At 41.3% G+C, this 17,151-nt stretch overlaps 1 protein-coding gene across 6 annotated transcripts in view; it reads right to left on the reverse strand.

Annotated features, from left to right (window-relative positions):
* HAVCR1 (hepatitis A virus cellular receptor 1) overlaps positions 1-15,262 on the reverse strand; it is a 33,113-nt gene extending 17,851 nt beyond the window's left edge. The window contains exons 1-4 of one of the 6 annotated variants that reach the window (XM_037025158.2): positions 14,749-15,262; positions 9,648-9,704; positions 7,636-7,974; positions 4,713-4,796 (exon numbers count right to left, since the gene is read on the reverse strand). In XM_037025158.2, the coding sequence (XP_036881053.1) occupies positions 4,713-4,796; positions 7,636-7,974; positions 9,648-9,693 (469 nt within the window). In that variant the 5' untranslated portion in view covers positions 9,694-9,704; positions 14,749-15,262. The other 5 variants (XM_037025161.2, XM_037025159.2, XM_037025160.2 and 2 more) reach the window with 5 other exon arrangements.
* Positions 15,263-17,151: the final 1,889 nt, after the last annotated feature.

Genomic DNA, 17,151 nt, shown 5'->3' on the forward strand with positions numbered 1-17,151 from the left:
TTAAATGATAATCTTGCTCGGTAGAGTATTCTTTTTTCCACACCCTTCTGTTTCATTGTATTGAATATATCATGTCACTCCCTTCTGGCTTGAAAGGTTTCTGTTGAAAAGTCGAATGATAGCTTGATGGATTTTCCTTTGTAGGTGATCTTTTTTCTCTCTGTGACTGCTTTTAATACTCTTTTCTTGTCCCTGATCTTTACCATTTTAATTATTATATGTCTTGGTGTTGTCCTCCTTGGGTCCCTTATGTTGGGAGATGTGTGGACTTTCATGGCCTGAGAGAGTATCCTTCCACAGATTGGAGACGTTTTCAGCAATTATTTCTTCAAAAACACTTTCCATCACTTTTCCTCTCTCTTCTTCTTCTGGTACCCCTATAATGTGAATATTGTTCCATTTGGATTGGTCACACAGTTCTCTTAAAATTCTTTCATTCCTAGAATCCTTTTTTCTTTCTCTGCCTCAGCTTCTCTGTATTCCTTTTCTCTGATTTCTATTCCATTTACTGTCTCCTCCACCTCACCTAATCTTCTTTTAAATCTCTCCATTGTTTGTTTCATTTCGGTTATCTCCCTCCTGAATTCATCCCTTAGCTCTTGAATATTTTTCTGTAGCTCCATTAGCATGCTTATGACTTTATTTTGAATTGGTTTTCAGGAAGATTGGTATTTCAGTCTCACTGAGCCCTCTTTCTGGTGTTTGAGGAATTTTGGATTGAACCAAGTTCTTCTGCCTTTTCATAGTTCTGAAGTGATGGGAGTGATTGCAGTAGAGTGGTGTGGGTTCACTGGGAGGACAAAGTCCCTTCCTGCTTGCCAGTTGTCGTGCCTGTCTCCACTGTTTGTGCACGTTAACTGCGCACAGGGATCAGCCTCTGGGTTAATCCCCTAAACTGCCATGGGCAGGGTGGCCCTCAGAATGGCCTAGAGTGATGGCAGGGTTGCAGGCGAGCAGCATGGGTTCTGCAGTGAGAATAAAGCTCCTTCATGTTTCCCGGTCTCAGAATCTGTCTCCCCTCTCTGTGCCAGTTAACTGCGCATAGGGAGCAGCCTCTGGGTCTGGGCCGGTTAGCCACATGCAGGGAGAAGCCTCTTCATTAAGCTGTATAGTTGCTGTAGGCACGGCTACCCTCTGGCTGGTCTGCAGCAATGGCAGGGACAGCAGGTTTATGCGCAGGTGCTGGCAGGGAGGAAGGAGCAGCAGACTGCTTATCATGGTGAGGGGCCTCAGGACTGCATTGCCAACCTGGGGAACAGGGCACCTGAAGCTCCTGAAAGTTCCCAGCATGCTGGGCTGAGTGTGCCAGGATGATTTTGTCCACCTGTTCCTTTTCCTAAACCCTTGCCCCTTTAACAGCCTTCTGACTGTTGAGAATTCTTTTAAAGTGCCTGCTTTTCTTTTGTCCCAGGGCAGCTAGCTGTGGGAACATGTTTGCAGTCTTAGTCCCAGACTTTGCTTTTCAGCCCCTCTAATCTCCAGAGCACCATGCAATGTGGGTCTGTGCTCCTGGGGTAGATTTCTAGGGCTGGGTAGTTAGCAGCCCTGTGCTTCCACTCCCTCCCCGCTCTGATTCTTTTCCTCCCGCTGGTGAGCTGGGGTGAGGGGATGCTTGGGTCCCACCAGGTCATGGTTTTTTACCTTACCCTTTTCCGTGAGCTGTTGACTTCTCCCAGATGTAGACTGGCTGGTGTACTGTTACTTCTGGTCACTCTTTTAGGAATAGTTGTATTGCTGTATTTTCAAAATATATGTGGTTTTTGGAGGAGATTTCTGCCACACTACTCATGCTGCCATCTTTTCTCCACCTCCCCTCTTAGAAATTTATTCAAAGATGGCCTTGAGGCATTGCATTGCTATCTAGGTATTTCATTATCTTGAATAAATCTGACCTAAATAATGATCTAGATAGTTCATCAATATATAGGATTACCTCACATTCTTTATATTCCTAGAATCCCCCTAAATATACAAAGTCTAAAACAGTGCATCTTATGTAGGAAACCCAGTTAACCTTTTATTCATACATGTGACATGTCACATTCACAGAACAGGGCCTGGGAGCTGGTACTAATTTGTCCTTCCCACTTCACAACAGGCCCAGTCTGGATTTCCTGGACTTAATTAAATTCTCAATTATCCAATCACACATCTTTCCAGAGAAATGCACATATTAATGAGCACAGAATATATAACTCACAATAGTTAATTCCCTAAGGTCTCTTCAGGATGACGATATTGTCCAGTGTCTGACCTTTGATGATGATTTACAGCCCTCAAAACAACATTCCTGGTAGACCTTGACCCCACTCCTTCTTCAGTTGAGTTCTGGATGCTTCTTTGGTAAGACTGATTTCCTGTGTTATCTAACCCATCCTCCATATCTCACCAAAAAGCTTCCCTAGGAATTCCCCAATACAGGACTATGTTTCCCTTTCCTTTCTTGACCTTCCTCCTTTACTTTCCATCAGGTATCTCACCTTATCTGCTATGCTGACACTTGCTCTTTATGAGATCTTTGTATTCCTTCCTTTTAGCGCACCACAGAATGTTAGAGCAAGTTAGTAGTGCTGGCTGGACAAGATTTCCCAAATGTAGGCTTTCCTTGCCTCTCACTTATTTTTCTGTTTTCCCCTCCCCACCATGGGCTTCACATTTCAGCATCACCTTTTCTCATGTTCTGAATTGTCTTTCTGTTTCCCTCTATTGTGGCTCTGTTTAAGCACTAAGAACAGGACAATGCAAGAAAATCAGATGACCAGAGTCTTTACCCAACTTAGATCTGGTCTTAACTTCTCACCTAAGTTTGGGGTCTTTGGGGGCATCTTTCTTTTCTCCTCCATTCCTACAACTTTACATCCAACCATTCCATAAATATTTTAGGCAACTAGCATATACAAGAGGCACTGGGATAGATGTAAAGACAAATGTCCCTGTGTTGGATCTGTTCCAGTGTTCACCTCCTTCCTGTTCAACTCTGAACTCAAACTCTTTAGGAGACCATCAGGATAAGGGTAAGGCTCAATTAATATTATCCCTTATGAGGTTACATGGGCACACAAACCAACACTTCTCTTTTGCATCTCTGACTTAAACAAACTTATGCACGTTCACCAAGTCCACTAATCCATCTACCTGTGCAGGCGTAAACTAAGTATTAAGAAGCAAAATCAATATTGAGAAGGTCAACAGATTCTCTAGTGTATCCAGCTGATTATATTGCAAACTTTTATGGCTCTAAAATCCTAGTTTTAACCTAAGGCCCTTTCTTGCAGACTCAGCTCGTAGCCCAATCCTTCAGATCCCTCCAAGTTAAATATACACATGGTTCAAAGGGAGTCAAGGGAAATCAATATGTTCCATCATATTTTTCTGGCTAACAGGTTGTGACATCTCTGTAAGTTTTCAGAATCCAGAGCCACCTCAAGGGGGTCAAAGAGTTTTACAGGCTTTGAGAATCTCCACTAAAAGTTAGCTTTTTATCCTAGAAATAGAAGGTTTGAACTTTAACTTGTTCTCAGAATTCAAGCTATTTCCCACCTATAAATCAAGTTATTCCCCATTTGTATTAAAGCTAAACTCTTATTTATTGGAAATTTGAGATATGAACCATGTAGTCTGAATTGAGAAAAAGAAATGTGTAAGTTCTAAATCCCTGAAGTCCTTAAATATGATGTTTCCTTTTTCATCAGTATAAATATTTTGCAATTTCCTTGCTACATAAATAAATTAAAAGATGCTAGAAGTGAAATTGTGTAAGTCACTGACTTCCCTGAAAAGACAGGGTAATTGCATAGAGGTTTTTTTCAGTGAGGATGTCAGATCAGGATAAATTCATCCAAACATTAAGCTCAGTGCTCAAGATAGAAGGCATGATCCAGTAGTTTAAAGCACAGTCCCCAAATTCGAGTTCATGGAGACAAAGCTTGACTGAACCAGTTTCTATCCATATGACTTTAACAGTGAACTTAAGAGTCTGCCTCAGTTCTCCAGGTTATAAAATACAATTGAATCACACTTATAATGATTATATGTATTACATATAATATATATATATGATTATATGATTATATATATTACATATGATATATATATATGATTATATGATTATATATATTACATATGATATATATATATGATTATATGATTATATATTATATATATAATGATTATATATATATATAATGCAGGGTTTGTCATAAGAATTAAGCAACATAATACTTTTTAAGCATTTAACATGGTTCCCAGCACCTAGAATATAGTAAATGTTAACTTCTCTGAAATCCTATCCTCAAGTGGAGTTTCTGACTTCAGCATGAACTACATGATCTCTGTTCAGATTTCCTTGTGAGGGCAGAATCTCAATAACCTGACCCCTGTCCTCTGGCATTCCTTATTTTTCCTCACAAACCAGTCCTCAGCTGGACCAAATCCACACCATCCTTATGATGTTCAAAATCAGTGGTCAGGCTTTTTTTTTTTTTTTTGGCTAATAATGAATGCCTTTGGGATTCTGACAAAAAGTTATGGGTCCCCTCACACTGAAAATGATTTTCTGCACAAAAGGTGCATATAATTTGGGACTGAGGGCTCATAGACCCTATGAAGCTCATGTTTGGAACCCAGGTAAGAACCTTTATCCTAGATTGTGCTTCTGCCTTAACACAGCCTATCATTTGATGACCTCTGGGCTCAGAAACACATCTGCTTACCTGGTTGGAGGCTCTGTGTGGGTGCAGGCATTGGAGGAGCGGAGGTAAAAACCCTAGGTGATGTTGGAACACGGGTGACCTCAGCTGGAGTTAGAAATCAACGTGAAAGCAAGGATTAATCAAGCAGCAGGATAATCAAGCAGCAGGAAACAGAAGCCTTGTGCTGGACCTGCACACCAATCCAACCAATGAGACAGTGTCCCCAGGCAGAACTGGGTACTAACCTCCCCTCAACTCAGACTTCCTGTCATTGGTCATCTAGAATCTGCGTCAGGGGAGGGCTTGAAGACACGCTTGCAAAAAGGAAACAGCTGTACTGAAAAGTACATATTATGTGGGGGTGGGGGAGTTTGTAGGTGAAAAATGGCACCTGGGATTTGCCTTCAAGCACTTTGAAAAGACCACTCATACATATCAGATTTATGTGTCTTCATAAACATCTGTGAGGTGGGAAGCTATCTGTGAGCAGAGCCTGCAGCTGTCTTTATCCTCTTAGTAGTGAGGGACAAGACTTAGAACAGTAGTTCCCAGGACTAGAACATTTACCAAATAAATAGCACTGGATTCAGTCATTCCTGAGGGTACCCTCCCAAAGGCCTCGCATCCTAAATGAGGATGAACTCACACCCATTAGCACATGCTGGATCACACAGATGATTTATATTTGTGATTAGAAGGTGGACTAGATCTTCTAGGCTTCCTTCCCGCCTAAGAGATAATCACAACAGGTGATAACTTTGACTCTTTCCAGAGTCAGATGCAGTGTAGGATTCTATATCACTTACTAGGTCTCAGAGCTACCCAGAGAGAGCAATGGAACTAGAATTAAGCCTTAACACAGTACCTGGCACAAAAGCAGACCAGTGAAGGACTGAATCAAGAATAAATACTTTTTAATCTCACCAAGTCCCTTGTTTTTCCTGCAAGAAGTTTTTTTAAATCTCAACTCTACTATTAAAAGAAAACCTCAGGTCCCTTAGAAAAGGGCCAATTGCTTTGAAGTTTGAAGCACTTCCCTTTGAGAGATCTAACTTAATTTGGAATCTAGCCAACTTTTGTCTTGAAGAGGAAAAAAATGTTTTTTCAACAAATATTTGTGTCTATTACATGCAAGGCATTAGTCTAAAGCAGAGGCAACTTCCTGTAAAGGGCCAAGATAGTAGATGTTTTAGGGTTTGAGGGCCCTTTTGTCTCAGAAGCAGTTGCTCAAATCTGAGAGTGTGAAAGAGCCATACACAACACATAATAAATGGGTCTGGCTATTCCAATAAACTTTATTTATAAAACAGACTGTGAGCCTGTTTTGTAATCTGATCAGTCCCTGGGGCTCTATTTTGCTGACCCCATCTAACATATAGTCTATAAGAGGCTTCTAAGAAGAGAATAATCCAATCCATTCCCTCAGTGTTTAAATTCTAATATAGAGAAAAAAGCAAGCATGCAAAAAATATGATCAAAGGAGCATAAAGGAAACAAAGAGAAAACCTAATAGGATTGTCTAACGAACTTGTCTTCTTCAATGGTAAGGACTTTCCTCAGAAAGAAGCTAGGAAACTATAAGGGTAGACGCTGGTGAGGAAGAGCCCTAACAGAAGGTTGGAGAGTAAGCTTGGACTGTGAAAACTGCAAAAAACTTAAGCAAAGAATTGGTTATTGGAGGCAAAGGTACTTTGGCTCAGTTATGGACCCACTTCCCACTGGACAGAGCCCTGCCTTTGTAAATACCTGCCTATTAAAGAATTCTAATCCCTATAAGGTCTCCTGCTAATTTCTTTCTATGTCATTAAAAAAATTAGCCACACCGATAATAAAATTTCACAATTCCCAAAACGTTGTAATCATAATCTTCTCTCCACACGATGACTCCTCACATCTGTCTATAGCACAGTGTATCACCACCCTCTCCTGGCTTCCCTAAATTGCCTCCCAGATATAGTTTCCCCATAGTCAGCTGTTTTATTCATCAGAGTTAACTTTATTCCTTGCTTTCATAAAGGAAACAGCTGAATCCAAAAATTGAGAGACTGCAAAATCAAGTTCCTCTTCAATTAAAAACAAAAGAGACATAGCTTATTAAAGCCACAGGTAGTGGGTTCTATCCAATGAATGACCTGGAAGGGTATTCATTAGGGAAGGGTACCAGAAACTAGGAAATCCTGAGGAACCTATTCCTTTCATCACTTAGGAAAATTACGATGTCTAAATCAAAATGGAAAAATGTACATAAACTTCCACGATTTTTGGATTTCATGAAATTCTTAAAAGCAACTGGTAAACAGTTACTGGGATGCAAATGTTCTCATATTGCAAAAAGATTTTCAATTTTAAGCAAGCAATTTTGTGATATGATGTGAGACATGCTTCAAAAAATCCAGAGGGCAGAGGGAAGAGGCAGAATCATAGATGCTCATACAAGGGATATGCAACAGGATTGAGCTGGCAGGTGGGAAGGCTACTTTCCAATTGGGTGGAACTACTCAACAGTACCTGATAGTAGCAATGTAATAAGTTTGAAATTTTCTGAAAGAGTTTTAAAATGTTAAGGACATTTAACAATTCTTCTAAGATACAATTTCTCAGGGGCAGTTCTTTAAGTTGAATAAATTCAGCTTGATAAAAATGTTCACTGTATTTCATAATGGAGAGTGATGGTTTTTCATCACCCAGCAAGCATTTTTGAAGCACTGCTGTAGGAGAGAGCTTGCTGACTGGGAAGATTCTCGAACCTATTGTCTTGAATCAAGGTTGGTCTTAACACTTCATTCTCCAGAAATAAACATTCTTGTATTTCCCACTGGTTAATGGAAAACAAGATTTGTAGGAACCTCCCCTTCCCTTATTAAACAAAGAGAAAATTACTACCAAACAGTAGACATCTTGGTTAACCCATAAAAGTGTTCAAAGGAAGAAAAGATGAGCTCACCTGGCTTTATCTCCAATGATAAGGTACGTTTCATATCATTAAACCACCCTCGGTGCTCAACACGGCAACAATACTGGCCACTGTCAGCCTGGACTGCATTCTCTATGGTCAAAGACACATTCCCTTCCAAAAGGTCTCCCTCCAGCTTATAACGTGTGTGCTTCTGAAAGGTGACATGGGTTCCATCAGTCCAGACAAGTTCGTCTGAGCATAGATTACTAGGACATGTGCCTCGGCCCCAGCACATGGTCGTGACTCCATTAGCTGTTGAGTAGGTGCAGGGCAGTGTGACAGGCTGGCCCACCACTCCACTCACTAGTGCATCAGAAACTACAGCATCTGCACATTAAGAGAGAACAGAACATGGGGCCTCGAGATGTTAATTTTACATTTATTTTCACTTTTACTTTTTACATAGTATTTTTTGCAATCATGTGATTGAATCTCATATCTTGAATTTTTAAGATTATTAGCATTACCTATGTTTATATATTCTTTATCAGCATTATTGTTTGTTATTAGCAAGTAAAACATAATTTAAGCTTTTTTCTGTATTTAGGACTAATAAGATAGCTTTCTCAGAGAGAAATCACTGCGTAAGGGGCAGCAATATTGTCAGTCTCCTAATGAATAGGGCCAGATTTCTTTCTAAAAGGTTTAAGCCAAATGACATTCCAGTAATACATGAGCATGTATTTCATCCTGTGTTTGACAGTCATATGCTTATTAAATAGGTAATACAGACATGTAGTTTTTCCACTCTCCCAGATTCAATTACTGTACCAACAGAAATATATTTTTTAAATTCTATTGCATTTAAATTTTTAATTTTTGCTGCAATTTTTTGAGCTACTATTGCAAATGAAGTCACCTCACAACACCTCTCTCTTAAAAAAAAAAGCAAAGCTATCATTTTGTTAATGGAAAACTGTTGGTTTTAAGGCAGAAGTCTAGTAAACTCTTCAGAAATCCATTTAGAAAATGTCTTTCTAATACTTCCAGAAGGAACTGAGGAGGCTTATCATACGCTTTAGGATTGGTCCCAAAAAATCCAAACAGGGGTCCCTTCCCACAAGTTGATGACAGCATGCAACTAAGCAAGGCCCATTTCCCCCAGAGAAACCAGAGAATTGGAGAATATTCAATCAAGTACTTATGTCACTTAAAAACAGAAACAAAACAAAAACACTCCTGTGCCAGTCGCATTAAAACCCTATATTGCCAAATGCAGTCAAAGTGGTCCTTAAAAGAAGTCTAAGATTCACTAACTAATCATATTTAGAATTGGCTATGAGTTTGGGAAATGCTTACTGTTACATTAAATACGAGTACACTTTTTCAATGGAAATCTTATATTTAATTTTGCTTAATACCATCTTAGGATAACAAATACACTACATGCTAATTACATAAATTAAGTTACAGAAATTATAATATCAAATTATAATAAAAAATGAACTTCTCCCTATAACCTGACCTCTAGAGATTATTGTTTTTAAAATTTTGGGTTATGTCTATTCTTAAAATTTTCTCCATCTCAGAATATTTTGAGTTAGAATATTTTATTTGTAAAAGAAATAGTTGTACATCATTAAAAAAAATCAAGTGGCACAAAATGGTTCAACGAGGGACTGGTCCCCTTTCTACCCTATCTCCATTAATTCTCCGCATCCCTTCCCACCCTATGGTAATACTTTGCTATTTCTTACATATGCTTGATTAGTCCATGCATACATAACTATCTACCCACCCCTTTTTTGTTTAAACACAAATGGCAGCATCTGACACACTGTTCTGCATCATGCCTTGTTCCCTTACCCATGGATTTTGTAATTCACAGCATTTTAGCAACTCCTTTGGAATGAGAGTTCAGTCTGGTTTTTTGTTCACAAGTTGATCCATTACTGTCCAACAAAACCCAAGCACATCCATCTTCCTGCACCACACCGTGCACACATCCTATGCTCCCCCATCCTCAGGGCTTCCAAACCCTAGCCCAGGTACTCACTTACCTGTCAGAAGCAGTATGAAGCTTGAGATGGCTACCCAAGGATGCATGGCGGTATGGCCTGAAGGAAAGAGAAAACAGACTGGTTTCCGTGCTCTCCACCAGATGGTGTGGGAACAAGTCTTAATTCTCAGATTGCAACTTCTCCTTTCACCCTAACTGGGCAAATCACATGAGTCTGCCCTGCTAAGGATGAAAGACCAGCACAACAGCTTCAGGTCCACTAGCTCCAGGTGGCAGAGGGCTCCGTACCTTCCAGCTGAAGGTAAAGCCGCCCTCAGAGCAGTCCCTTATATCCCAGCTCCCTCCGCACACAGAGTCCAAATTGACTCCTAGTGCTGATACAGGGGATAAGGAAGCAAACAGGAAGGAAACCAGAGGAAGGCTCCACAGGAGAACACCAGAGCAAAGACCAGTCTTCCAGTGGCCCAGGTGCATTTACCCTCAGTCTCTGAGATGGAGTCAACCGGTCCTTTAGTGAGTGCAGGGTGCTCAAGCTCTTTGGCCACAGTGGGGAGTCCCCAGACTCAATCTTAGTATCAAGTTTGCCATTAGCAAAAATTAAGCAAGAATATGAGTCACTGTGCCTGACCATTCATGCTACAGGAAGCAATGACTCAAGACAACATCTTACCGAGTGATGTCAGGAGACTGTTCCAGGAAACAGAGTCTGGACCAGACTTGGGTTCAGATCCAAGCTCTGCCACTTCCCAAGCTGGGTATCTCTGTGAATTACTGTGCTCCTTCAAGCCTTTTATTTGCAAAAGTGCATTAAAAACAACTGCTTGGACTACCTCAAAGGATTGTTACAATGAACAAAAGGGCTATGGGAGAACTGTGAAAATGAAACCTAAATATGCACTAATGCTAGTTAAGGTTTTTGGAGAATGTACTGTGTGGCAGGTTCTGTGCCAAGCCCCCACGTGCATTCAGTCTTCACAGAACTACTTAGGAAGATGCTTTCACTAACCCCATTCATGGTGGAGGAAGCTGAGGCTTGGAGAGGTTCAGAGTCTAGATTCCAGATGAGATCTTCTGATTTTTGCTCTTAATCATTAAACCATACAAACATGTGCAAGCCTGCCTAGTACTTCATTAACTCCCCTCTGGTCTCAAGATTCAGTAACCTCCTCCCAGGGAGGCACTGGCGCTCCCTCTCTAGCCTTCTTGCAGCCTGTGACAGGCTTCCCGGAGGAGGGGAGGAGGGCCTCGGCACACTGTGGCCCTGGGTCCCGCACTGCCCGGGAATGCAAACCCCTGGCTCCAGCAGCCTCCACACATGGAAGAAACCGAAGGCCCGATGCTGCCAACTGGTGGCCCAAAGACTGTATTTGGCCTGCAGAAGTGCTTTGTACCATAGTGTTTAAAAATTTAATTCTTAACAGCCAAAATTTAAAAATCTAGAGTCTACATGAGAACTCAGTTTTTCTGCTTTGAGAAATAAAAGTAGATGTTAACACATGACCTGTATCACATCATCCTACCTCCTTAGAGGGCACCCTCTCCAGCCTACCCCTACCCCAGCTCTGCCTGAGGGGCTTCAGTGTCTAAGGAAGAACTTGATTGGATGAGATCCCCACCCTAGGCCTTGCTGCACCTCCCTGAACACAAGCTCGGTCCTGTCTCTGGGCCTTCACACAGGCTGTCTCCTAGCCTGTTTGCTGAAATTGGCCTCTTCAATAAAATGAAGAGGTTGGACCATATGACCCTCAATAGCCCTCCTAGCTTTATGATGCCATGCACTTGAACTCAACTGGGTAACAAGATTGAGTTCTACCCAGGAATAAGCACATTTCTGGATACCTGCTTTCTTCTTATTCTCTGTCTTCATTCATTTGTTGGGGACATTATGTCCCCACCAGAGGCCAGGGGACAAATTCTGCAATGCCTCACACAGAAGTAGGTTATGTCTTATTCACTTGGGAGACAAAATCTCAGACTCAGCCAAAGCCCAAGGAGGTCAGTGATAAGGATTTTCTCATCTAATTCAAATCTACCAAAGTTACTACTAATATATTGAGGCTAACAGGGCATGACTCAATAGACTAAGAATGAAAAAACCCAGAATTGTACAATCAGGCGGAGACACAGGAGAGTGAGCAACTAACTAATAAAGTCAGGCAGAATGATATATATGGTAAATATATAATCAGACCGTGCCCTCCCCCACTGACAACCCTCCCATGGCTCTCTGAGGAAAAAAAGTCCTAATGCCTGAGCCAGATTTACCCAGTGATCGGGCCCCTCCCACCTCTCAGATTCCTACCACTCTCTTCCCAGCCCACAGGACTGCAGCCACCCAGGACTCTTCCAATTGCATCCCTGTTTTAGGGTTTTTTCCCTAGCAGGGCTCTCTGCCTGGATCCCCATTCCTACCCCAAGCAGTTACAGTTCTCTTTTTCCTTCCAATTCCCACTTAAATATTCCCTTTTCAGACATTCCTCTATCCCCTCTATCTAAAATAGCCAATCAGTCACTATCTGTATCACACTCTATTTCATTCTCTATGCATCATTTACTACCTCATTTCCTTTGATATATGTGTGTGTGTGTGTGTGTGTGTGTGTGTGTGTGTGTGTGTGCGTGTGTGTGTGTGGTCCATCTCTCTTCCCTCTCTTACAGAGCTGTCCTAAAGAACTGTCTGTAATGGAGTTTTTCCAATACATGGCTGTTGTGCAATCTACTACCTACTAGCCACCTGTGATGACTGAGCACCTGTCTGGCTAGCATGGTTGAGAAATTAAAAACATTTCTTTCACTTAATTTTATTTTAACTAATTTAAATTTAAATAGCCATACATGGCTTCTGTGGACAGCACTCAATTCCAGACCATGAACCTCTTTAAGGCAGAGCTCCTCCCTTTTCTTCTCTGCTTTATCCTTGAAACATGTTAAGGAACCCAATCAATATTGATTAAATAAACTAATGGGAGCAGGAAGGCATGAAGAGAGATCATTCATTGCCTGGGGGTTTGCCAGGGAGGAGTAGGAGGAAATCCCTAAACAAAGTGACCTATGAGGCTCATAGTTGGAGAATGAGGAAAGGGGCAGAGGGTATTGTGAAGAAATAATGAGTAAGAGCCAAGACAGGGACCCAGAACCATGGCTCTGAGATGCTAAATAACTGTACAACCCATAGGGCTGCATTTTCTGACAAGCCCATCTCCCATGAGCACCTCCCCTGTGTCCTAAAGCCTCCCAAATGCACAATGGATTTTTTTTTTTAATTTGAGCTGTACAACCTCCTTGAGTCACTACTCCTTAGAGTCAGCTGTGTGATGTTTTGAAAGAGACATCCCAGGATTCCCTATGGGATGGGAGAAGTAGGAGCCTAAGGATGACACAAAGGGATTGTGGCCTGAGCAAGTGGAAGGCCTGCAGCTGCCACCAAATGAGACAGGGAAAGCTGCACAGAACACAGGTGTGGGAGGAAATATTCTGGATTTTGAGCATGTTGATTTTAAGATGTTTTAGACACCCAAGTGGAGACTGTTGGAGTTCAGGAGAGAAGTCTGAGCCAAAGATATATATTTGAGAGTCATTGGCACAGAAATGGCATTTTAAAGTTAAGGGCCTGGAGAAGCACAAGGGAATGCCTGTGGCTAAGCACTGGGCCCTGGGGCTTTTGTTCCACAAAAGGCTGAATTGGAAGAGACACGAACATACACATAGAAGCAGGGAAGGAGGTAGAGGAAAATCAAAATGTAAATGTCCTGGAAGACAAGTAAAGCAAATGCATCAATGAAGAAGCAATGATCACAAATGAAATGTTGTTGCGAAGGCAGGACAGGAGATTTGTCTATATGACTAAGCAACGTGGGAATCATGAATGGCCTTGACAAAGGGACTCCATGGACAGCTGAGTGACTGGTCACTTTTCCTGGGTGTGGTACACCTCAGAAGAAAGTTCACAAGGAAAGGGAGTCAAGGGAGAACTGGAGACAGGAAACTCTTCAAGTTTTGCAGCAAAAAAAGAAAAGAAAGAAAGGGAGAGTTGGGGAGCAGGGGCAAGAGTAAGTTTTTTAAGATAATTAAAAATAGAAATACATTTGTATGATCTGGAGATGATCCAGAGGAGGAAGAAAAAGTTGATTTAGGAGAGGAAAACTTTGTGAAGCAATGGGATGGAATCCAGTGCCCAAGTAGGGGATGTCACTTAGACATGATTAGGGGTGGCATTTATCATAAGAGAAAATCGACTAATGTATGTCCATCTGGTCACCCTAAGACGCCACTGAAGGTAGGGGGTCCTGAACGTGAGATCAGCCCAAGAGGCCGATGTTCTCTACCTGCCTGCCACTGTAGGCTATGGGGGAGGACTAAGAGTATCCACATCTGAGCCTAACTTTTTTATCTTCTCAAGCAGCTCCCTAAACAATCCAACCCCACCTTCAAAGCATTCAGTGGCTTCCCAGGGCTAAAGTCCAAACTCTGAAAGCTGCCCACCTTCCCAAACAGACCACACCCTCCCACCCAAGGCCTCACAAAACTCCAACCAAACCAAACCATATACATTTGCTCTCTATGAAAAAAGCTCACTAGTTTCTAACACCCAAGAGCCTACCACCACATCTGCCAAAGTCAGAAGCCAATACTAGGTCTCTTCCTTCACTGAACATTAATCATACTTTATACAACTAGCTTTTTTTTCAGATTTACAAATATTTTTACTTTACAAATTATAAAATTCAAGGAGCAAAACTGCTAATGTAGCTGTGTTCTAGTCACACATATTCCCATTTCCATGCTACCATGTAATACTCATTTCACAGGTGAGGGGAGGCTCCACACAGGTATGCGCTGACTCAGCAGTCACACAACTTTCAGGCAAGCCTGAATAAACACGGCTTCCTGCAAACGAACACTATTCCTCTCCCTGATGTTGCCCCAGAAAAGCTTAAACAACTCAGACATGTAAGTCTGTGATTACATTTAAATGAGATTCTAACTCCAAGAAACCCAAAGACCTCTATTTTGTGTGAATTTTCCCTAATTTCTATTGACTCAGTCATCACTGCCCTAATATCCCATATAATACTGAGCAAGTGCAGGCAGTGAAGTTGTAGTTTCCACTTCAGCATAGGTTTGCAGGGGACTGTACTTACCAGCAGGTGAGGCGGCAGGTTCCCAGCTGCTCCTGGGGTATGTCACCGATTCTTCCTCTAAAGGTTTCTATGGATAAAGACAACTTTTTCCCAGAATTCCATTCTTTATCTTTCTGCCACACCTTTACATAAGAAGATTGGGAAATGTCTTTGAAAGTCAAATTATCCAGTCAGACTATCTTTCTTTTTTGCTGGATTTGATCCACTAACTTAAATAGATTATAGAGATATTGGTGGGCTCGAATACTAGAATACTTTTTCTAGTTCTCTGCTAGAATACTTTTTAAAAGTTTCAACAAGGATCTTGATTTTTAATTCAGACCCCAGGCCTGAGAAGTCATATAGACTTTGAGACTACTTACATGTGAAGGGAAATCAAACTACCTGAGGCCACCCCCTCAGTTTACAAATGAATAAACTGAGACTAAAAAGAGGAAGAGCATGAGACCCACTGAAATCACCTGGGGCAGATGCGGAAGTGATAGCAGGCTTGTCTGCTCCTACTCCACCATCCTGTCACTCAACAAACATTATTCACCTGATATTTGAGCATGCCTGGCTAAGCAGTGGAACATTCTAGCAAACAAAGCAAACCTAGAGTCTCTGTCCTAGGAAGTTTAGGGAAACAAGCTGCCACCTTTAATAAAAAACAAGTAAAGCCATACTGTGCCCCAATATAATATTTACATTCATCATCAGGTCATAGATGAGACCCAGGGTTTCAAAGTCGGGTATGACAAGGATGTCAGAAAACTGGGTATGAGCAGAGCTCCTGCTCACACAGCCAGAGGGCACCACTTGCATCTGGCAGAACATTTCCCCAAGAAATTTTGAGGTTATGGGTCCCCTTTTATCCCTCTGAAACCAAAATGAGATGTCTATTTAAAAACACTGCCAGCATCACAGATTTGTTTTTGGATTAAAATTTTCCTTTTTAATCTGTGCCTTGTTGCATTACCACGAAATGAAACATTCCCTCCACATCTATTTTTAGGGAAGGTGGGTGGGTCAAAGAGACTTAACAGCTTTGGGCTTTTACTCAATAGGGTTTGTGTGTTTCTCTGAAGGACTATGCTCTCCCAAGCCAAGAGCACCAAAGGACCCAGCCACCAAGTTCAGCTGCCTGTGCCAGTAGCAATTATACAAAATATGCTCTAAGCCTTAAAACACTTGTCAAGGCACTGAGTTGGTGGTGGGCATTGAGACTTTAAACAAGGTCAACAAAACCCTCTGCTCCTTAATGATATACTTTGCTAAAGAGTGTCAACATTTTATTGGTTTACTCACATGGCACTGTTTCCAAGAAATAGTAGGTGGAAGAAAACAATTCACACAACAATCACTTCATAGCAGTCCAGTTGTGTAAAAACACTGAGATAAAATGGCAACATACATATGCAAATGTATCCACATGGAAAAGTCATGGGAATGTGGACATGTTTGGAGTTCCTCTCTGGTAGGGAAGCTGAGACAAGGGGGCTGTGGATAAAACTGCAGTATTTCCAGAACCTCCCACCTGGCCTTAGTGCATCTCCATATATCAATAGGTGTTTCCAAGTGGTGAAAAGAAGTAGTCAATCTCCATATCAGTAGGTGATTACAAGGGAGAGTAAGGACATATCTGGACCAGAGAGGTTGGGTGGGATCCCTTTTTGCAGCTGGGTTGCAAGAGACACGAGAGAGCAGAAGTGGACTGCTTGTAAGGAATAAACAAGTTTCTTCCACTTTATTTCTCCCTTTGATTGATTTTGGTTTCAAAGGTAATTTTCCCTGGGCTGGGAACTTATTTCCCACCGGCACACCCCCAACCCCACTGGAGTTACAATCACTCCATGGATTCACCTAATTAATATTTACTGAGTACTTGCTATATGCCAGGCCGTCCTTATTCTATGAGAGTGACTTGGAATTTTATAGCATTAAATTAACTTTATAGCTTTAAATTAAGGTAAAGACAAGAGATAGTATTTCCAGAAACAGGTCTGCTATATTCTTATTGCCTTTTATTGTAATCATTTACTTTAATATTGGGCTAGCCTGATGGACTCTGACTTTCTTGGAGGAAAAACTTATGAATCTTTATATTTGTGGCACTGGTATGGTAGCTTGAGTTTGCAATATAGCAAGCATATTCATTCATTCAGTCCACAAATGCTTATTTAGTGCCCACTATGAGTCAAGCATTGTACTAGGCATCTGGGATAAAGATGAATAATGATAGAGTTTATTTTCTAGTTGAGGTTTGGGGGAGACAAATCACACATCAAAAACAAAGTGAACAAGATAATTTCAGATTCCAACAAATTATGTAGGAAATAAACTGGACTAGAGATGGGCAGGCAGGTACTTTAGGCAGGGTGGTCAGAGAAAGCTCTTAGATAACGTTTAAACAGAAAACTCAAA

The sequence above is a fragment of the Manis javanica genome, chromosome 1 (genome assembly GCF_040802235.1).
Source record: "Manis javanica isolate MJ-LG chromosome 1, MJ_LKY, whole genome shotgun sequence".
Lineage (NCBI taxonomy): Eukaryota > Metazoa > Chordata > Mammalia > Pholidota > Manidae > Manis > Manis javanica.